The following is a 23,142-nucleotide window of genomic DNA, read 5'->3' as shown; positions in this document are numbered from 1 at the left end:
GAGGTCCTTTCCAACCCTGAAGTCATGAGGGAACTTAACACGCACTTCAGCGCCTACAGCATCCCCGGGGGAAATTGAACCCAGGACCTTCTTGCTGTGAGACGGCTGCACTACCAGCTGCGCCATTGTCCCCGTTATTCAATTTTAACAGATTATGTTTGTTCAAAGTTTGCATTAGAGCTGCATTCCTCACCATGAGGAAGAGACTATGGCTTCAGGATTGGCTTCCACATTTCTTTCTATAACTAACTACATTCTTTTTTTATTTTTGTCGGTTTTCCTTTAAAATTCCAGTAATATGCAATTTTTGAATTCCACATTTTTGCAGATGTTGGGGGTCATCAATATTTGGATTTTTTTGTTTTGGATTTTTTTATGATATTTGGTTCATAAACTACCAACAATGGATTTATAAATAAAATCAGTCAAGATTTGCTCCAGGTTTTGACTTTTAGGTTCAATTGAAAAAGTTTTAGAAGTGCATTTGGAGATCTGACTGAAAATAAGTAATTGGAAAGGTCGTGATCAATTCTGTTTTGATTTCAGGACATGCGAAGCAGAAAAGAGGTCTGGAGTTAATATCAGGTACTGAGTTGGCATTTGGCAGCTACAGGACTGAAACTAACCATTTGAACTCCAAGAAAATTTTACAAATTTTAAAATACACACACACACACGCACACACATATATATATATATATATATATATATATATATATATACATATATATATATATACACATATATGTACACACACACACACACACACACACACACACACACACACACACACACACACACACACACACACACACACACACACACACACACACACACACACACACACACACACAGTACATGCATGATTAACGTGCAGGATAAAAAAAAAAAAAAAAAACGTACATTATATAATTTCTGGCGGTCGACGGCACCCGTAGCTTGAGGAAAAGTATGATGAACTGAAAGATGGAGAATGAAAAGGGACTTTTGAACGGCAAGTTCACTTTCAAAAAGATGCCAGATGGTTCGCTGGACAAGACTAAAGTTATTTGCATGTCAATTTGAAATGAATTACCATCGAAGTATGTCGAGTCTCAAATACCACTTGCAAGCCAAACACACGATCGATGCAGAGAGCCCCGCCCACCCCCGTCAAAAGAAGACAATGCTGAATAGCGATAGATTTTGATCCCACTTAGGAAAAGGGGATATTTTTTGAGCCTTTTATTTTCCTCCATATGAGGTTAGACATAATTACATGGACATTTTTACTGACTAATGCACTTCTTGTACAATGTTTGTGATGCATATGGTTCATTGTTTTACATTGAGCTACTTAAAACAACAAGGAATCTTAAGTTAGTCTTTACAAGTGTTAAGTTGGGGACTACATTGTGTTTGTATTCATGAAGGAATGTTACATTCAGGTTAAACGCTTTTTTTTTGTGGAAAGTTGAATAAACATTGGCATAAAGCAAGCATACTTGCCCTTTCTCATGTTGTTAACAGTATTAAAAACATTTTTAAAAAATATCTTAAGGTAATTTAGAACAGCAAAAAATGTGTAAATAAATGTGCAATCCATAGTTAACTAATCGTTTGATAGCCCTAATATATATATATATATATATATATATATATACACAGTACGTACATGTGTATATACATAAATATACTGAGAGGAAGAGGTATACAAAAAATAAGATATTTTACATTTTGTCATTTAATCAAAATACTATTGAATCCCTGAAAATTGAGGTTCTTTGCCTTAAATTGCAGTAATTCCAATTTTTTTTTTTCTGTGAAAAATCTGAATTTATAGTTGAAAGTATACACTTATAAGTATATCACATCTTGATTGTTTTATTTCTGTCATTGTGGTGGTGTCGCATGGAAACTATGTCCACATGGACTTAACGACACACATAAATAAGGTGGCTTGTTTGCTGCTGCAGTCCTGGACAGTTTGCGTATGCCTGCTGTGAAGAATTTACTGTGCTTTCAGCTTTGTGAGGTCATAAGCACCATCCACCATTGCTAACTGGTGGATGGTGCTTGGGTTCAAATATCTCTTTTATTGTGCACATTTTACAAGCATTCAGAAGATAATCCAGGCCAGTCATGGAAAGTCATAAACCATAACATTTCACATGCATAACTAAATGCTACCTTGCAAGCTACTGCCTATAAGTGTAAGGTCTACAATACTGTGTTTGTATTCATAATAATGCAATTTCCTGATATTGACACAGTTCCTCAGCAAGAGCCGAACTTTATTATATTATGCTATGACATTTAAAAGCCTGATAGCACATGCCAATGACATTTGACAATATTATACAATGAAAAACTAAATTTGGCAACTGTTAAATACAAGTACAGAAATACAAATTCTGCCTCCAAAAAACCTGGTATATTAATGCTTTGTTGTAACTAATGTAGTTGATGCATTATTATCTATGACTTTTTTTTAAAGTGCTGGCTCCCAGCGCGTATAACCTTTGTTGTACCTTTGTTGTAACATTCCGAATTCTTGACTGACCTCCAAGAATATGAAACCTCTCATCCCATGCCTGACTGCAGCCATAGTTCCGGGGTCACGTAACAGCTTTTATTATACTACTTGAAATATCCAAACATAATCCTGCTCAAACCGAGCATCTGAGCAGTACTCCATTATTAGTACATTTACAGTAGTAGTACAAAGTGCCAACAACCCTGCTGTCTGTAATATCTGCATGAGTAATGTGAATGGCATTGCAGGTAAATATCACAAGGTCATCAAGGAACCTAAAACAAAACACACTTTGTCCAGAAATATGTGGACAAAAATAGAGCTTTTATCATTTTGCTTCTATACACCTCCACAATGGATTTGATATTAAACAATCTTGTTTAATATCAATATCAATATAATATCAATGTATATTGATCATTAAGTATCAATATACTTAATGATGGCTTGAGAAGCGTAGCATTTGGCTGAATGTGAGTAGAGAGTGTAGACCTATACACCTCAATTATTGTATGTTCCTACTTCTGCTCAGCAGTCAAATCATCATGGATGCCCATACCATAACACTGCCTCCACCGTGTTAGACTATGATGTGGCCTGTTTTGGATCGTGAGCTATTCTTTCATTTTGATGTGCTTTTCTCTCGCTATAATTCTGACAGTCTTATCTTGGATTTGTCTAGTCAATTAATCTAATTCAAGAAGAATACCCTGTTTAAATGTCCAGTTTTAGTGAAGGCTGGAAGTCTACACTTTGAGCATTTCTTGATGGTTTTATTTCACATCAATTATATTGGTACGTAAAGGCAAAATTCTAAAAAAAAAAAAAAAAAAAAAAAAAAAGTCATTGTTATATTTCATTATTGATTATCTAAGGGTTGTGCATGTCAAAAAATATTCACAATAAAGATAGTTCTTCTGTGATGAAAATGTTGTAGATTTAGAGAGAAAAGCTGTCTTTTGTTGATTTAAAAAAAAAACTATTACCACCACTATTGCCACCTGTTTTTTTTAGTGTATTCATTAAAAGATTTGTTTCTTTGAATGTCAGCTCACATTTTAGGATCGTTCAAACAAAAAAGAAGACTAAAAATACAGTTTTTTTTTAAATTCCAAGACTGTAACTGTAATCGTCAACCTCATTCGCCCCATCATATTGAAGGAAACGGACACCTGATACCAACTGTCGAGGGATGGGTTATGATTTGGTCCCGTTTTGCCACCACGGGAACGTTGCCATATTCTTCAGCTGATGTCTGCCAGGCAAAATTCACGAAGACAAACTATCACGAGGTGGTATGGATTTCAGTATCTCAGATTATATCAGCAATGCCAGGAAAAGAGGAGCAGGACCTACACCCACTAAATTAAAATGAACAGTGTAAATATTGTAAATAATACACTAGTTGTAGGGAATTTTAAATATTTTTTTTTTCAAATCAAAGAAAAAATTGTTCTATTCAAACATTTTATGTGAAAGGTTGCGACGTTGTGAACAAGAAACGACAGTTATGTTTGCCCTACTCGAGTTTCCCTCTTTGACTTTCAAGAGGTTGTGATTTATGACAAAATGAAAAAACCAATTCCCTTTCTTGGTGTGAATTATGTGTGACAAGGCTAGAACTTGTTACAGAGTCATCACCAGTCCTATAAGGATGTTATAGCCTGTACAGCAGGAGGGCAACGCTCATATCAGACTGGGACGCAGCTACACTGACGTGATCCCAAGAGGAGTGAGGTAAGTCCATCATTCATTTTACAAGCAGGTACTGCAAGTATTCCGAGGTGGCTGCTGTCTGTAATACTCAATCCTGACTCTTAACATATTCTCCAAAGCTACTTTAGCACTCACTTGATGTGGAAAACTTTTTCCTATGAACACAGCGTTGTCCCTGCTTTTAAAATTGATCAAATGTGTGCAGTATGGCTTGCTTGTCATGAGTCACTGAGTCACATTCTTGTGAATGATCACTAGTTTTTGTTTAGTCAGAAGATGAAATATATTTCTTGAAAGTTGGCAAATTGATCTCTTTCAGTATATATATATATATATATATATATATATATATATATATATATATATATATATATACATACACACACAAATAATAATTATATAATTCATCCTATGTTAGTCTATGAGCTTTCAGACCATGTAATGTTTTATATGATTTTTTGACAAATAGACATATTAGAAAAAAAACAAAACAACAAAAACATGGATTAAGGAACTCCCTCCTCCTTCTACTGGTGCTCTGCTTCATCTATTCACATGTTTTTTGTAATTTTACGGCTTCTGAAATGTACAAACTATGAAAATCACAGTGTAATCCTGTAAAACCAAACCTGGCGTTCTTACATTGGGGTCAGCTCTGCACATGACCACATGTTTTCTGAAGTTGCTCAGTGGCAGTGTCTCTCCATCATTTTAATGATACCCAGTTTGAGAACGTGGTCACCTGCTGTGACCATCGCCGGTCAAAGCAGCAGCTGGTGAGATCAGGGTCCGCGTATATAGTGGGCTATGAGAGCTCTCTTTAAAAATAGAAAAAATGAATAAAAACATATAAAAGACCCTTGGCATTAATATTGAGTTCAGTTTAATTTAGCTTTATTTATATAGAACCAAATCGCGACAAATGTCATCTCAAGGTATTTCAACAATACACTTCAACTCATTCAAAATTAGTTCAATTAATACAAAGCCAATAAAATAGCAATAATGTGTATTACGTTGATAAGGAAATCATCAGCTGCGTTAAAACCTACTATGATACAATCCTCCGTCCCGAGCAAGCACTGGGCAACTGTGGAATGGAAAAATTGTCCTTTAACAGGAAATAACTTTTAATAAATATTATAGGCTTGAGACTTGGTTTTATATTAAATGGTAACTGAAAGTAATTGAAAATACTTAAATAAATATAGGTACGTAACAAAAATGCAAACCGTTTATAACCAGAACTTAGAACATACAAGTTCTCAACGATGGGCAAACTCAGTCGGGCAGTGATACCTGTATCCTTCTCCTGTTTACCCAAGTATAGCTTCAACATACTTTATTTTACTCTTTTCTATTATAATATACTCATAACCTTTAAAACATGAAGAAATGTAAAGGCTGCTACATTAATAAACAAGTCAAAGACATTAGTGACAGCAGTAAATATCCATCCTTATGTTTTTGTAATCTCACATCAGATCATGTGATCAGGATGAAACTGGAATACCAGGCATGTTTCACCGTAGAACGAGTCGGTCATAATGTCAATCGTGATTTATTGGCATATGAAGATGTTGGAGATGGGCCATTCACTGTTTTAGGCGACATGTGACCTATCATATGACCATGTGGTTTACTCGTTCCAGTCGCCATGAACCACAGAAACCCTAGACGGTCATCTGCCTTTACTCAGTTTACGATAAATACAGTAGAGGACTGGTCACGCATGTGTCAAATAAACCTTCAGTTGAGTGTTCCTACTTTCCTAGGTAACAGCACAGAGCATTAAAGAGAGGTACATGAGGTGGTCATGGGTTGTTTTGGCTGTTAAATATTTTAGTCTCTGCCTGCTCTACATAAGATATAAAAAGCTTTACAACTTAAGGTTGGTTTGCTATTTCAGTTGCGCACCGGTCGCCCCCATATGCTGCTGTCAGAAAAGATAGATTTTATGATGTACTGTGTTTCCTGACACAATAAACGCAGCACAGGCATTACAGTAGCTACATTTCTGACCAGTCTTGTTATCCAGAGCAGAAATTTCTGTTTCTCAACTGCACTCCGACAAACTCAACAGAAGAACATAACCAGATTCAGATTTCATGAAAAATGTCTCCCAATTTCTAATTCAGACTTAACCAATGTACTGGCTGGTGACAATGTTCAAAATCATATATAAGCCAAGTGATATCACAACATAAATAGTTATGGATGAGTACATATACACACATCTTACAATCCAACAGAGACTTTTACTAAAGCTCAAACCCACGACTGCTGAGTAATTTCAATACAACAGCTAAAAACAATTCCTATAAATAATTTATGTTGTAATTTACATGAGAAAATGAGACAATAATTGCAAGTTTAACAGACATAAGAACTGTAATGACTGTACGCAGAACTCCTTCACCTTCTGTTACAGCTGGTGTGAAATTGCTGCATTCTTCAGGACTTAAAGAACCAAGATGTTTAAAAGATCGAAAGTGACAGATGGGAGTGGCGCTGGCCAAGGTAAGCTTGAAAATGTGATTTTTGTAGTTTTCTAAAGAAATAAATTAAGAAAATCAACTATCAAACTCGTTGGACTTCAAAACATCCCAAGAATTTACAGCAAACAGTAAAGATTATTTAAAATGTGTAATTTAAGCACAGGGATAAAACTGAAAGCACCTTGGAATGAGAATAGTGGATATCATCATTCTAGAGGGAAATTCTATCTCCAAAGGTTTTATGTTTTAAGAGATCAGCTGTTTCACATCGTCAGGTCATCTTCCAGAGGGTCTTGCCTTGCCATGGCGGGGAAACTCACAGAGCTACAGGGTACAAGTCCCAGAATAATGTAAAACTATTTCTGAAATGGAAGCAATTAAATTGGAACTCACTGACAAAGAAAAAAATATTTATAAGAAAGAGTCAGAACAAACAAAATGGGGCTTTCAGGCAGATTTAGCTGATTAATAACTGAACTGGGCCTTGCGATAGACTGGAGGCTTGTCCAGGGTGTTCCCCTGCCTTTCGCCTGTGATTGCCTATATTTTTTTGAATGATAATTGGCTGTTAATAAGGGTATAATGAACACACTGCACTGAATGTGCCCATGTACCAGAAGAATAATCATATTTCCATTTGCACATATTCATTTACTGTTGCTGTTACAAATGTGTTATTTTAAATGTATTAACTTAAAATGATCTGGACTTGCAGCGGTATACAGGGTACTGGGGAAAGACAGAAAAGCCTCCAACTCTCTTTTTCTCTGAACTACACGAGAAAGTATTGGGAGAACTTTTAAGGAACGGATCTGTTAATTTACTGTATGAAAATACATACAATATGCAGGGATATCACTAGGGATGGATTCATCCAATAATTAAAAGTATGTTATAATGCACTCTACACCAAAGTCTGAAGCAAGGAATTAATATCTCAGTAAAATTATACTTATGATTCTAATATGTCAGATATTAGAATGGGTTTGCAGCAGATTGTAAAGGTTGGATGTGATCACCGTTGTGCTTTTCATCTTATTCCTTGTTTTTAAGGTTCAGATGTATTGTTTGTGACATTTCATTTTCAAATGCTAACAGTGGGGATCAAGAAAAAATCCAGCGTCCCCGGGGTGATGATTATGCAGTTTATTGAGACGCTACCTGAGGGGAAGAGCCATCCAGACTTCACACGAAAGCCAATTGCCTTGACCATCCAGGAGGGTAATAATTTACAGCATAGCACTAATTTGAATAAAAAGACTGTTGATTAGCATGTGTGAAAAAAATATTCCAAGAAGATGGAAAGAACCCCAAGGCCATTAAACCTGTATCTGTCTGAATTGAACATAGTAAAGGAAAACTCATTTGGTACTGTTAAAGCTCAGTGATGAGTGATTAAACAGAAAGCAACGGTCTTATGTTTTCCTGAATGCCTTCAAGATGTAACGGATCTAACCAGCAGAAGTAAGAAAGCAAATTTGTTGCTTTTTTTTTAATTACTTTAATAAGAATATCCTAAAACAACCTGGACAGATTTCTTCATACCCCTGCAAATGATCATTAAATTACTGCATTAAGCTAATTAACCTTATTCAGTTGAAAAAAGGGTGTGTTTTTAATGAACTATTTAGCCCATTTAAAGAGAAAATCATTGTGTCGCAAAAGAACCCAAGAAGAAAAAAACAGCACATTAATGCATATACATGTATATACTTTTTTCTGCTTCTCTGACTTGTTTTTTTTTCCTTTTGTATGTTATTCTCATCTTTAAACAGGAAAATTTGCTTTCTTTAAAGCAATTGTTACTGGTGATCCACAGCCGGCAGTAACATGGAACAGAAACAATGGCGATGTGTCCGATACATCCAGATACCAGACCAAATATGATCCGCACAGCAATGAGCATACATTTGAGGTAAAGGGGGGGCTACAGGACTATCAAATAACAGCAATACTATACACCAGCATGCAGATGTAATGAAGCAGAATAGTATAACTAACAGACTAAGATAATCTAGAGAAAGAACGGGAGAAGATATCTGATTATTTCCAGGACATTTGCCTTGGGAATGATTATTTTTCCTTGCCTGTTCCTTTCAATGATCATGAGAGTGGCACACTTAAAGTGTTGATCAGTAGTAGCACAAAAATATGTTTTGTAACGTCACTGTGATGTTGACATTTGATTCCAAGTTAATCGTGGAGTTTCTATGGCCGTTCTTGCCAGATCTGACTAAATAACTTCCTAGGTGTTGATATCTATTTCATAAGAATTGAATGAACACGAGGTCATAATATTATAGCTCGAGCATTCTTGTATAAAACATTTGTTTCAGTCATAGCTCCCAATAAAACTAGATAATTATCAAAGCGAAGAGAAAAATGGGAGTCTTTAAATCTTTAGTGAAGTACAGCAATTATATCCACACAACACCAAACTTACAGAAGACCAGGAAAAGGTAAACAAATGTGAAAAAAATTGCAAAGATAGTCTTTAAACGTTCCATTTTCTTCAGCATGTCTTGTGTATTTTCCAGATGCCTAATGTTAAACCAGATCAAGCAGATACCTACAAATGTTTTGCCTCAAATGAGTATGGACAAGCCACTGTCACAGTTGTTTTGAATGTTATTGAAGGTAAGGACCATTTCTGTTTCCTTCAATATGATGGGGGGAATGAGGTTGACGATTACAGTTACAGTCTTGCTTATAATTGAATCTGCATGCTTAGTCCTTTTTTTGTACAGATCCATCCATAAAATAATCTGGATCTAAACACTTGTATCAGAATCTGGAATTAATTAAAGAAATTATCATTCGATAGTTCTTCTTGTTGTCTCCTTAAGATACATAATTTCATTAATAATGCAAGCATGTTCTTTTCCATTTCCAGTTGGTTACAAGAAGGAGAAAGCCCAGCAGCAGCAAGTAACCACGGAAAAGGATTTTCACTCTGTTCTGAAAAGGAAAAGGTGAACTTGAACAACTAGTTTTAGTCATGTGTTCCTATAGATTTACACAACCTTTTAACTGACTGCACTACATTCAAATTTCCAGTAAGGTCAAACCAAAATCTGAGGAGCCTGCCAGGAAAGAAGGAGAGGTGGATCCTAAATTTTGGGAGCTTTTAATCAGTGCCGATAAAAAAGACTACGAGAGAATATGTACAGAGTTTGGCGTTACCAATTTCCGTTGGATGCTCAAGAAACTCAATGAAGTGAAGAAAGAAAGGGAAGAAGAACAAGCAGCGGTGGGTGATTGGTGATATTTTCAGAATAATATTTTGTGTTTCCATCAGACATGATGTCAACTGTACATACAGCGGGCAATTTTAGACATATAATTTAAAATAACCATCTTTAGCTTTTCTTATATTCATTTAAACTTTTTTCTTTTCCAGTTTGTTAGAGAAATTTCCAACCTCAAACACATTCAGGTCAATGCAGATGGCACTGCATCGTTTGAGATTGACATGGATCTCATTGAACAAAGCCGCTCCATATACTTATACAAGGTAAATGGCAAAATAATATCCCTATTCTGCAGGAGATTTTTAAAAGAAATGTCCAGAAAAACTTTAATTACAATCCGTCCAAAATGTGCATCTTATTTTCATATGATATGCAAAGTGTTTGCACAGCCTAGGTTCCTGTCTGGAAATATTTGGAATAAAGACTACAATGATTTCCTTCTAATTCAACTGAGACCCATTTCTCCTCCTTATTATGTTACATTTCTACATGAATTGAGTAAATGTTTTAAAACGTGTTATATTTACCCTGCAGGATGGAGAAATGATTCCTTATACCAAAGAGTTGGGAGATAAGATGAGACACAGCCTTAAACGAGTAGGCAGAAAGTATATATTCAGTTTGAGGGACCTCTGTCCAGACGATGCGGGGCTTTACCAGGTGGATGTAGATGATGTCAATGTATTTTCCACTGACTTTAAAAGTAAGAATTTTCACATTTCACTTATGACACAAGAAAATATAAAGGAAAATGTATTAAATGCATTACATAACAGAGCCCAGATTAAAATAATCAAACCCACATGTTTTTATCATCGTATACTGTACATAAATGTAACAAAATAGTTCTTATAAGTTGTTTGTTTTCTTGATGTTTTTTTTCTTCTCCTAGTCCCCATGGTAGATTTCTTAGTGAAACTTCAGGAAGTGAAGGCCGTGGAGCGAGAAGATGCTGTGTTTGAGTGCGTTTTATCAAACCCATTTTCAAAGATTTTGTGGTTTGGCAAGAATACGCCACTGGAACAATCGGAGAAATATGACATCGAAGTGTCGGAAGACAAGCTCATTCACCGTCTGGTGGTCAAAGACTGCATGGTTGTAGACAAAGGAATTTACTCTGCCTGTGCAGGGATCAAATCTTGCAATGCATGGCTTATTGTTGAAGGTAAGACATCCTCTGTTGAGAGGCTTAAAGATAATATTAATTGATGTAATTAAATGATAATGAAGTATGACTGAAAGAAGAAAAGATGACTCCTCTTTCCCCCTTCTTTTATTGCTTTTCAGTCATAATATTTATACCTCAATGAAAATTTCCATTATTTTGCCCCCCCCCCTTCTTCTAATTCAGCTGATAAAGATGCACAAAAGGGCAAAAAGTCAGCACGGAAAACAACAAGAGCAGGAGGATCTGGGATGGATTTGAATAAAATTGCCCAAGAGCAGCAAGCTAAATTAGAAAAGGTGAGAGAGGAACGAGAACAGAATAAAGCAGCTCAAGAGGTTGCAGCAGCTGCACCTCCGACTGATTCCCCTCCAGCACCTGCACACAGCACGACTCCAGGAAAGACTGAACCCAAAGCAACGGAAACCTCTGAACCAAGTAAGAAAGCCACACACAGAGTTTATGAAGGAGGATGCTAAACTGAGAAATGAAGTGACTGAGTTATGACTTTGTCTTTACTTGGGTTATTAATTGTTGTTTTTTTTTATTTATTTATTTCATAGGTCAGTGATTTAAAGAAACAAAACATGAATTCCATGTTGCACTATTTTTATGTAAAAATTATTCTGATCAACTGTTATTATTGATAGGAAAGGTGAACAAACCTGCCGCAGTGGCTTCGGACCTGCCGGTTGTGGAGGTGGCCAACGGTGGTAAAAATCCTTCATACTAGCTGCCTTCAAAAGTTTCCTAGAATTGTTTGAAGTGCGCTAATTTTTTCATATATACTTTACTTTGATAAAAGCATGTTTTTAAAGCCATGCTGAGGTAACAAGAACAGTTAAGATTAATTTTGTATCGTGTCAAAGCCTGTAAAGATTTAAAGACTCCCATTGTTTCTAATTAAGCAGAAAGAAGAAAGAAATATCAGGTGATCTTTTTAGTGAACGTTTTGTCTGATCTGATTGTCAATACGTGAGTTTATGAGTTCAGCATCTGGGTGTCTACACAACCTTAAAGACATTTAAAAGTTTTCTTAATTCCTGTGCATCTTGTCAGGGTCTTGAGTGAGGAGGACTCAAAACGCAGGAGAGGAGAATGGTAGGAACGCAAACAAAAAAGTCCTTTATTTAAACAAAAGGGCTAACAAACAGGAAACCAAAATAAAGCAGACCTTGACGAACCATAGAGCTGTTTCACAAAACCAAGATAGCAGATTAAGCCGGGATTTTCCAGATATCCCGGCTGAATTAAGCATCCATTAGGTCTCACAAAAAAGCAGTAACTCATAAATTACCGTGGCAACATATCCTGTGCAACTAGCCTGCTCCAGACCAGGCTAATGGCCCTTTTGCACTAGTCCCGCTTCACCCCGGTTCTACCCGCCACGGCCCCGTTTTGCGCTTTTTCACTAGGGGCTGAGGAGGGTAGAGTCGCTCCAAGCCGATACATTTTCTCTAACCATTCTGGCGAGGTTCTAACCGGGCTGAGCCGGGACTATTTCTGAGGTCACCACCCTCCTCGCCACCGATTGGTCGGGGGGCGGGGCCGTCATCAAACTACAGGCCCCTGATTGGTCGAGGGGCGGGGCCGTCAGACGTTTGAATCAGGAAGCGGGAGTCAGCGCGAGGCGACTCGCGGCGATTTTATTATATAGCACAAACGTCTGTTTGGTGATCCAACTCTGAGGTGCAGATGTTCATAAACCTGGTGGCTGTCGAGAAAATTAAAAAAGGGATGTAGACGGGCTGTTTTTTTCTCAGCCGCTCGCGGCTCCAGCTGATTTCTCATCTGCGCCGACACAAACAAAGGTGTTGCGCAATCGAGTATGTCACAGCAGCTTCACCCCAACCTGCCCACTTCTCACCTGGCTGTGGAAAAACAAAAGAGGACAAGGACGGGTGGAGCCGCGACAAGCCACGCCGAGCCGGGCGGAGGCGGGACTAGTGCAAAAGCGCCATAACAGTCAGGTTTAGTTAAACCCAGTGCTTCATCAGTTCAGTCAGCGGTCATGCCAATCAGAAACTAATGTGTTTAGTCTGTGGCGCACATATATATGCCTTTACCGGCAGGGTATCAACCATTAATATGTGTGCAGACAAGGTAAAAAAAAAAAAGAAAGGTCTTTAATAGACTACCGCATGTGTTGAGGGGATTAGAGAAATGACTGATAAAGAAGCAAATGTGTTGCCAATCAACTCAAACCATAAGTTGCATAAGTAGTAACATGTGTCGTCCTTCACAATGGGGTGCCCACATTTGAATAAAGCAGTCAATGATGAAGCACTTGTATTGAGAAGGGCTTTCAGAGGGAGGCTTTTCCCAACAATTACCTTAATGAGCGGTACGGCTTTTCTGGGGATGCCATCCGCTCCCTGTGCAGACTACTGGTTCCCAAAATCCATCACTGCACCATTAACCAACCTCATTAACCTACTGTGGACAGGTGTCAATAGCTTATATGCCTGTGAATAATATTCACCGGATTAATGATAGCCTCTGGGAGCTCCAAAAGAGATAACGGGTTTCCAGATACTGCAAGACATCAGTCCATACATCATACTACAGAAATGTGATTATGTTGCATATTCAGTAGTGGAATGATGTACCATGTATGAAGGGGGCAGTTTCTATGGGTCGGACAGTCAGTGCCCCCCCCACCCCGGATCCCTTCTAAAACAGGCCTCCCTTTATTTATATCAAGTGTGAGCTCTTCCACGAATTCTGGGGACGGTTGGACGCCCCCTGTGCCAGACACATGAGCCTTTTTTTAATGGCCAAAATAAATACGGGGATAAAATCTGTAAGCAGGCACCTTCTGAGTCAGCGCAAGTCATTTGTACATTGCAGTCATCATTTTTCCAGATAATTATCAGTCTGCAAAATGTTCTTATATTTAATCTTGACCAAGTCCTCTTTGGTTCAATCATGTTCGTACTGTATAAACATAAATAAGATGTGCAACAAAAAAAAAAGAGCAACATTAAGTTGATCTACTGTCAGATTCACACATTACATTATAGACTTCCACTGTTCATTTATACGTTTAAAGTTGTTAATTTGAGCAAAATGTATGCATTCAGCCAATCCACTACAGTTTGCCATGCCCTTTGTTGCTCCTTTATAATAGCGACAGTGTTTCCTTTCTTTACTATGTGCTTCGTTTCTTCATAAGCCTCCATCAAAACATGTTGCCCATATGGTGAGAAGTAATTTATCTGTTGTAGAATCAGTGAAGTCTGTGAGCGATCTCATGATCTTTTGAAGAAATCTGTGGACGCGCATTTACCTGGATTACTTACACCTGGCAGTAAGGTCAGGAGTTAGGATGAATTGATGACGCTATGTCAAGCCTGAATCTCTTATCCTGGATTTCTGAATCCTACTTTTGTGAAACAGCCCTCAGGGATAACTACAGCCAGGGAAACAAACAGTATAGACCAGCAGGCAGGAAGGGAAAGACAAGACAATATATATACTCAAAGGACTGATGAGAGACAGGTGCAATCAGTGGACATGGGAACAAGGGAAGTCAAACTATAACTAAAGACAAGGACACAGACTTTCAAAATAAAATAGGAACAAAGCAAAAACCAAAACTCTGACACATCTCTATATAATTTTACTGAAAATTTAAAGAAAAAGAAATTCTGCTCATTTGATGAAAATTGCAAATATAAATGCATGAGGGCTAAATGTGAATTTAAACATGAAGTTAATATAGTCTACATTTATTTTATCACTGTATTTTGAGAAGGATAATTAGCTAAAGCAACCAAAATAAGCATATTTTACAAATAGGTAGCAATGGGAATTGTTAAGAATTGACTGATTCCGGTTCCATTGTCGATATCGCTTATTGATTTGGTTCATTATCAATTCTCTTATCGATTCTCATCCATTTATATACAGTACAAATGACTGTTTGCATTAACAATTTAATGTCAAGTACGCACTAATATCTTGCACTCAACTTAATCTAAATCAAATCAGCTTAAGCTGACAAACAGCAACCTTGCATAAATCGCAATGATCAACTTTTGGACTTTGGACAGTTTTTATGCAGAAAATGTTTCAAAGTGTTGGAGGTATTTCTCCCCTTTGATGTGATCAAAGCTCTGAACCTGTTGCAACCAAGCCCCAACCACGTCACTTCTGCATTGATGCTCATGCAGGACCACGGTTTGCTGCAGTTCCTCGGCTGACCTATAGGGGGCTGCTGCCAAAAGGGAGTCAATCTCCACTGACTCCCATGTTAAAATGTCCCACTTTAAAGTAGAAAATCATATTTACAGCCTGGTTCAAAAACTGCTGGGATTGGTTTGTACCACGCCAGGAGTTTATATCACAGCATTAAATATATTTCTAATATGATTGTTTGGCAGTCGGCTCAGCCAATCTCTACCCGTTATCACTTCCTAACTGTAATCGCCATGCTACCGCCGTTTGCAAAGCAACTATATGTTTGTACGAACCCAGTGTCGGGTAAACAAGACGGTTGTTTTTTATTTCACCATCGACTCAATATATCAAACGGTGAATCCCGCAGTAAAGGTCTGAGGGCAGATCGGCAGACATTTCGGGATCGGCTGAAGGAGCTGTGAGCAAAGCTACTGTAACTATGACTGATGTGCAGTGGGCCGGTTCCCGAGGGCTTGCTGAGTGACATGGCTGCGCTCTGTGCAGAGGAAAACGGGCTTCAAAGCTGGTCTTCAGAAACCAATGGGTCACATGACCGAATGCTCCTTCGTCCATTGTTATAAACAGTCCATGGTTGCACCCGGCCCGAGTATTGTCCTTTTTCATTAAATATAACCAAACTTTGGTGCGTTTCTGCCTCCACACCATGTTGAAAACTTTCATAGCCCAAATATGAAGCGTGTACATGACGTCATCACGCAAATGCATCAGACGTCGGCAGAACCGTTAACGGAATCATAAGGCAGACGGGTTAACGATTCCATGGAATCGAACTACTGAGAACTGTTTCTCTGTGAGAATCTACAGCTTGTAGCCGAACTATCAAAGCAACAATCAGTAATAGCAGCATAACAAAATCTACGATCCAAACTGTGTGCATGGCCTCGGTAACAGACTTCAGTATCAACTTACAGCACATGTGACTTTACATCTAGTCCTAGTTTATCCTTATATTCAAATACAAGTAAAGGAAAGAGGAAAAACAAAAAGGTTTTTCAAGCTCCAGAAGCCATGACTGTTGACAGAAAACTAAACATCCAATGACTTAAATAATAACAGCTTTCCTTTAAACACATATAAGCACTTGGTTAAAGAAAGAACAGTCTTGATTTGTTTAATATTTTTCTATTTTGGAACATAGGATTGAAAAGCTAATATGGACGCGGTTCAGGACGAAGCCCAGTTTGAGAAATGTAACTTCAGGTTGCACGACCAGTTTGAGGAGAAAACCACTGCTATTGATTTCAAATGGGGTTAGCATCTTCTTTTCTCAGTAGGAAAATACTTTTTCAAAGAAACAAAATGCATAATTTAGGCAGGCATCAGCAGACGAAGATGCAGGAAGTAGTAGGGCCAAATAATAAAGCAGCGAAGCACATGAGGATAATTTGCTAATAAAAGTTTCAATTATTCACTGTTGTTGTCTGCAGGCCAGTCAACTGGGAATGAGGGAGGTGATGAAAGGCTTCAGCCACCTGCAGGCGCTACAGGTAAAACCGTATCCCTGATTCAGTACTTACTGCTGAAGAAGAATCAGTAGTATATACAGTATGTGTATAAGATATACAAATAAACTTAACATCCATTTAACACATTGGCTGTATATTTTTACAGTGGGCTCTGAACATAGTATTGAGAAAGGACTATCTGATATTTACGTCGTTCATGGAAAGCCAGCAGAGTTGGAAGTGAAGATGAATAAGGACTCTGATGGAACCTGGTTCAAAGATGGTGATCAGGTAAAATACATTTCAAGACATCCTCATACAGTATCTCCATCTAATACTGAAGAAATATTTGTTCTCTTTTATTTAAGCATTCTTTAACACGTTAATGTATTGTCCATCTATGCTAGAACTATCTTGGATGCTAAAAAATGAATTAAATATAATTTGACATTATGCAACAACTGCATTGTTTTTTTTTAATGTTTCTATTCAACTGAATAATATTACTCTGTTCCTATCCCAAAAAATAAGGTTGTATTTGCAGAAGTGCTATTTTTTCCCAGATTCTGGCGGTTTGAGGTAGCACAACGAGAGCTTTTATTCTTATTTGACAGCAGTTTGGTGTTTCATTAAGAGCCTGTAGGTTTCAACACCAAAATAACCTGGATAGCTTTAAACATTTAAATAACAGCTTGAATTACCAAATATCCCAACACACACACACCATAATTAAACATACCAATGTGTGTTGAGTAAGAAAACAAAGATTTTTGTGTCTGCTTAAAGTTTTACCACTAGTTTCTATTTTCAAATACAGGTAGCTACATACAGCAATTGCTGTGTCTCCACACTTTGTTTTAATTTACTCAATAAAAAGCTCATACTAAATTCTGATTGATTTTGTTTTTTTAATTTGCCGTTTAAGTTAAACTCAGGTGCTGGGATCAAAATAAGCAAAGATGGAACTTCTCACAAACTGGAAATTCAAAGCTGCAGAGATGAACACTCTGGACTGTACAAATTTACCTCAGAGGAACTGAGTACACAAGGAAAAATGAAAGTTGGAGGTAACATCAAAATTATAATACAGTAAATGACACAAAGTTTAAATGTTGTTGAGTGATTTATTCTTTGCATTTCACAGACGTACCTCAACTCAGCGAAGATGACCTTCACGCATTCTCAAGGCCTGTGATAGTCAGGGTGGGCCAGAACGCTGCTTTCAAGCTTCCCTTTCCACCTCAAGACTCTCTGACGATCAGCTGGTTTAAGGATGGGATGGAGCTCAATGATGGGGGAGGAGTTAAGATTGTGAGGGAGCCCAATCACAGCCGGCTGCTGCTCAGGGATTGCCTGCGGACAGACGCAGGGGAAATAAAGATAACACTTAAAAACCCCTTTGGTGCTGTGGAGGCTTCATCTCGGCTTATTGTTCTTGGTATATGAAAAAACAAACAAGCAAAGAACACTTATGACAGCAGGGATGTAAAAGAAAAAAATAAAAGCAGAGTCAAAATATGAAGTTCTAATTCACATACAAAATTTACCATAAATAATTCAATATCATGCTTTTCTAGATCGACCAGGTCCACCAGAGGGTCCAGTGGAAACTGTTGAAACCACCTCCTCAGTCATTGAGATTAAATGGAACCCTCCCAAAGACGACGGTGGCTCTGCCGTAACCAGCTACATTATAGAACGGCAGCAAGCGGGACAGGGTCCGTGGTCCAGGGTTGGGGATATCTCAGCAGACAAGACCTCCTTCAGAGACAGAAATGTGACTCATGGAAAGAAATACAAGTATCGCGTCTATGCAGAAAACCCCGAGGGCATCAGCGACTCCCTGGAAACAGCCGACGACATTATGGCTGGTATATTGAGTAAGTATAAAAAAATGATGTCTCATTTAGCATTTCTCAGCAAATTTGTTATTCATCTCCCTCAGGTTGTAATAAATGAAAGTCTCTGGATGAGTTTTGGGATTGCTGCTGATCACTTATCTCTGGGATGGTTTAGTCGCTGCAGATCGACCTTTTTCATCACTGCTGTAAAAAAGCACTTAGTAGAAGAAAAAGGCCAGGCGGACATTAATATGTACAGTCTATTCTTAACATTTCCTTTCATTTATTGATTTTGTTTATATTTTAGTCCTATCTGGACCACCTGGAGCACCTAAAATTGTGAGTACCTCAAAAACCTGTATCAATTTGACCTGGACTCCTCCGGTCGATGACAGAGGTGAGCCAATCATTGGTTACCAAGTTGAGAAACGAAAGAAGGACACAAATCAGTGGACTGCCCTGAATGAAATAAATGAACCCATTAAAGGTTTGCCATAACGAGAACCTTACATTACATTTTGATTTAAGGACAATTTGAGCCTTTTAAATTGCTGTCTGCTCGTCTCATTTTACTCTCATTTTACTCACTTCCACATTGCTCTTATTTTCATTTTCAGATGTGAAATACATAACTAAAGATGTTATTGAGGGAGCAGAGTATGAGTTCAGAGTTTCAGCAATCAATAAATCTGGATCAGGAGATCCAAGTCCCCCATCTGCAATGGTGTGTGCAAAGAATCCCAACAGTGAGTAATAACTTTCATGACTGAATATTAATAACTCAACAACCCTATATAGTAGTGTTTATTTCTGTTTGAATGACATGTTTTCTACCTAGTGAGGCCTCGTTTCAAGGACCCAGAGGACTTCATTGTTGTCAGAGCAGGAAATTCTGCTCGTGTAAACATTTGCTTTGAGGTATGAATTAACTAAAGTCAGGTATGTATGCAGAGTCTGTTTGGCCGAACTGTTAATTTTTTTTCTGCATTTCATAGTTTACCTTCATATCCAACCTTCATGCTCTTCCGTGAGATTACTGAAGAGAGAAAAGGCAGCAGTTGCCTCACCCTTTGCTTCATTTAACTGCTATTTATATCTCCAGGCTGAACCTCCACCTCAGATCACTTGGCTGAAGGATGACAAGCCAATATCCCCATGGATTAATGTGATCAATACAGAGGGAATGTCTCAGCTTGTTCTTACTTCTTCAAAGCGCTCAGATTCAGCAATATACACCATTAAAGCCAAAAACTCTGTGGGAGAAGCCTCATTTGATGTGGAGGTTAGAGTCACAGGTAAGTAGAATTTACAATACGATTAGCACAAGAAATAACGACTAAAACATCTAAAATCTAAAAGACAAAAATATTTCTGTTCATTGCGAGTGACAACTATTGTTGGCAAACAATACATACACATAAGTTTGATTGTCCTTTGGTTTTAAATGAGGGATTCATTTCCACTAGGGCTGGGCGATATGGACCAAAAGTCATATCTCGATATTTTCTAGCTAAATGGCGATACTCGATAAATATCTCGATATTTTTTTCTGTGCCTTAATTGGGGTTTCCCCCAAAGCATTATAGCATAGCATCTCTGTTAGCTTCATTTTTTTCTGAGGCAAACCCTTAAAAAAAACAGTCAGTTTTAATACAAATCCTTGTGCCAAATGTCACACAGGATCCTTTATTAACAGAGGTCTGCACAATATCAAAATGTATAAAACAAATGAAATAAAAATAAACTGCCTGCATATATAGAATAAAAATGCTTCTTGAATAAAATAAAACAAATATCCCTTTACTGCATAACAATTAAATTAAAATACACTGTGCAATTAATACAATGTAGACAGTAACAGGCAGACTTTTCCACTGAGGTTGACAGTTGTGCAAATAACAAAACATTTGTGCAAATCTCAAATAAAACATTCAAGTCAATTTGTCACAAAATAAGCTATATCAAAATCATTAAAAAAAAAATAAAAAAAAAAAATAATAATGTTTTTTTTTTAAATCGATATAAACGATATTGTCTCATACCATATTGTGTTTGAAAATATATCGATATATATTAAAATCTCGATATATCGCCCAGCCCTAATTTCCACTATTGTACTACTCGAGCAAGGGAACAGCAATTGTAGAAAGACAGACGTTAACACCCATTTTGACAACTTAAAGACAAATCTCTTAGCATTTCATTATATTTCTACTGTGTGGCATATACTGTAGTAATAGTCATTATTTAACCAAAGCAGCTGACTTACAAATTAAATGCATGACAATTGTTCCCCACGACACAGGATATACGTTTGCTGTACCATACTGTGATCTGTTGCCTACCATATTTTTTCTTAGATGAACCCAAGTCGCCAGGTCCAGTGGAGCTTGTGCAAACAGTCCATGATAAGTTGGTGATATCATGGGGTCCCTCTCCAGACGAAGAGCTCGATGACCGCTTATACTATGTGCTTTCTCAAAACGATTCAAACATGCGAGTCTGGAGGACCGTGGCAGATCGTCTCTTCACTAACACGTACACGGTCACCAACATCCTTCCTGGGATACAGTATCATTTCTGTATCTATGCCAAGAATGACGTGGGTCAATCAGAGCCATCTCAATCACCTCCATGGGGCTTCAACAGCTGCAAAGGTGAAGAACTTAAATATGCCATTACATTAATTATGTAAATTATGAACAAGTTATACTGTAAATTAGTGGATGGATCCAGTTTGTTTGCATTTTAATTGTGCAAATGCTATATATCCTGGGAAATGACAGTATGGTACAGTAGGTGAGACTGATAGATCAAAGCCACATCTAGGAAGATGTAGGGTCTGAAAAAAACTTATACGGCCTCCTGATCCAAGAGGTGGCACCAACTTTTGCTTATCAAACTGCCTTGATTAGCGCTACGACCAATCACAGCAAAGAACAAGGTGATGTATTCAGAGCAATAAAAACGAATCAACAGGAGAGAGAGAGCTGTGTAGAACAGTTTGATGGAGTGAGAGAGGCAACGGTGTAAGAAAAATTGAATCCAACGATTGTTGCCATTTTTACAAGCAGAATAACTCGTCTGCTCAAACACCCAAACAAGGTCTTTTCACATCAGGGACCCTGTGTAACAGTTGGCTACAGCTACAGTAGTGTTAGTGACAAATATACATGTTCAGATTACTTCTTAAATAGCTTACTTTATTGTTAGAGCTACTTCACCACATGCCTATTAGCATTTGTAAATTAGATTGGGCTCCTCCATCAAAATCCCTCAAATCTCTCTTTCATTGTTCAATTGTTTCTCATGAAATTACAAACTCAAGTCACATCAAGAATACCTAAATATACTGTACCTAAATAGAAAAAAAAGAAAAAAATTACATATTTAAATATGTAATTTAATTTCACAAGGTATCTGAGTTTTTAAAATCTAATAGTAACGATCAGTATACAAATATTGAGATACAGTATATCTAGTGTAAACTGCTGCACACAGTTGTATCTTTATCAACTTCATAATGTTGTGACTTTAAATACCAACCAAGTATTGTTTCTGTACATTTTTGTTTTTAAGGTTCAATAGCTCAGTTTGACCGTACTTCAAAGGGAATTAGCTTGGAGAAGCCTCCGTCCATCTTGGTCCCTTTGAAAGTCCACACACAACCTAAAGGTTACCAGGTCTACATGACATGTGCTGTCCGAGGATGTCCCGCCCCTACTGTGTCCTGGTACCTGAACGACGTCTGCATCAACTCAGACAATAACTACTACATCACAAACTCTGGCGGCATCTGCTCTATATATATTCTCAGAGTCCGAGCAGAGGACAGCGGTGCATACAAGGTTGTTGCCGTGAATGCTTTTGGCAAAGCAGAATGTTCCACTAAACTTACTGTCAGAGGTAATCTTTCATATAAGAGTTGACATTTGTTTATTTGAGTTTTGTAGGCATTGTTTATTCTTACAATGACTTCTCTTCCCCCCACAGATTAAAATGCAAGAAAGCTTTGATCAAGCGTCCCCTTGGGGTATGGAGTACAGAAGAGGAATGTGCTACATAACACTCAAGTGATATCACAGAGAATATTTTGTGCTAATGAAAAGGTCTAAACCGTGTGCGTTATGTATTTGAAATTAACCTGATTTGAAACTGTTTCCTGCCATCAGAAACTGCACAGGCTGTGCAAAATCACAAACGATGTCATTTTCTCTTCCAACAACTTCAATAAATCAACAAAATGTCTGTTTCCTTCTTTTTGTCAGTGAAATATATTTCTATTAAAAGCATCCTCTTCACTATCATAATACAATGAAACATCATTATCGTATTAGATTTATCTTGTGTTTCCAGCAGCAAACAGCACACTGTATAAGCCTGTGCATCCTGAGTGTATTTGCATTGCATCTCCAGAAACAGCCCAGCTTTGAAGTATATTGCCCATAAGCCAAACAGGCTGTAGACTTTAAAGCAGTTCTTTTAATATCCACGGTCTACCCATTAGA

General features: G+C 37.6%; 1 protein-coding gene across 2 annotated transcripts; it reads left to right on the top strand.

The window, feature by feature from the left end:
- Positions 1-4,152: 4,152 nt before the first annotated feature.
- Positions 4,153-22,882, top strand: LOC133448393 (immunoglobulin-like and fibronectin type III domain-containing protein 1). 2 transcript variants are annotated; one of them, XM_061726865.1, is made up of 24 exons: positions 4,153-4,252; positions 6,663-6,751; positions 7,828-7,950; positions 8,505-8,644; positions 9,267-9,366; positions 9,623-9,701; positions 9,787-9,979; positions 10,130-10,243; positions 10,515-10,683; positions 10,873-11,145; positions 11,332-11,583; positions 11,796-11,858; positions 16,776-16,835; positions 16,960-17,084; positions 17,719-17,860; positions 17,938-18,231; positions 18,371-18,673; positions 18,942-19,121; positions 19,252-19,380; positions 19,473-19,552; positions 19,737-19,929; positions 20,995-21,291; positions 22,214-22,540; positions 22,628-22,882. In XM_061726865.1, exons 2-24 carry the CDS (start codon positions 6,706-6,708, stop codon positions 22,630-22,632), a joined length of 3,687 nt encoding a protein of 1,228 aa, XP_061582849.1. In that variant the 5' UTR covers positions 4,153-4,252; positions 6,663-6,705; the 3' UTR covers positions 22,633-22,882. The 2 variants fall into 2 exon arrangements, with proteins under 2 accessions (XP_061582849.1, XP_061582850.1); XM_061726866.1 differs by lacking the exon at positions 11,796-11,858.
- Positions 22,883-23,142: the final 260 nt, after the last annotated feature.

This window comes from Cololabis saira, chromosome 8, assembly GCF_033807715.1.
Source record: "Cololabis saira isolate AMF1-May2022 chromosome 8, fColSai1.1, whole genome shotgun sequence".
Taxonomy (NCBI): domain Eukaryota; kingdom Metazoa; phylum Chordata; class Actinopteri; order Beloniformes; family Belonidae; genus Cololabis; species Cololabis saira.
This window is presented reverse-complemented; position numbering and strand designations above follow the sequence as displayed.

Bases quoted from the DNA above. Each gene is read 5' to 3' on its own strand.
- LOC133448393 (XM_061726865.1), top strand. From the start codon at position 6,706: ATGTTTAAAAGATCGAAAGTGACAGATGGGAGTGGCGCTGGCCAAG. The intron at 10,244-10,514 runs GTAAATGGCAAA...TTTACCCTGCAG, and splicing joins GCTCCATATACTTATACAAG to GATGGAGAAATGATTCCTTA. The intron at 19,553-19,736 runs GTATGAATTAAC...TTATATCTCCAG, and splicing joins GTGTAAACATTTGCTTTGAG to GCTGAACCTCCACCTCAGAT.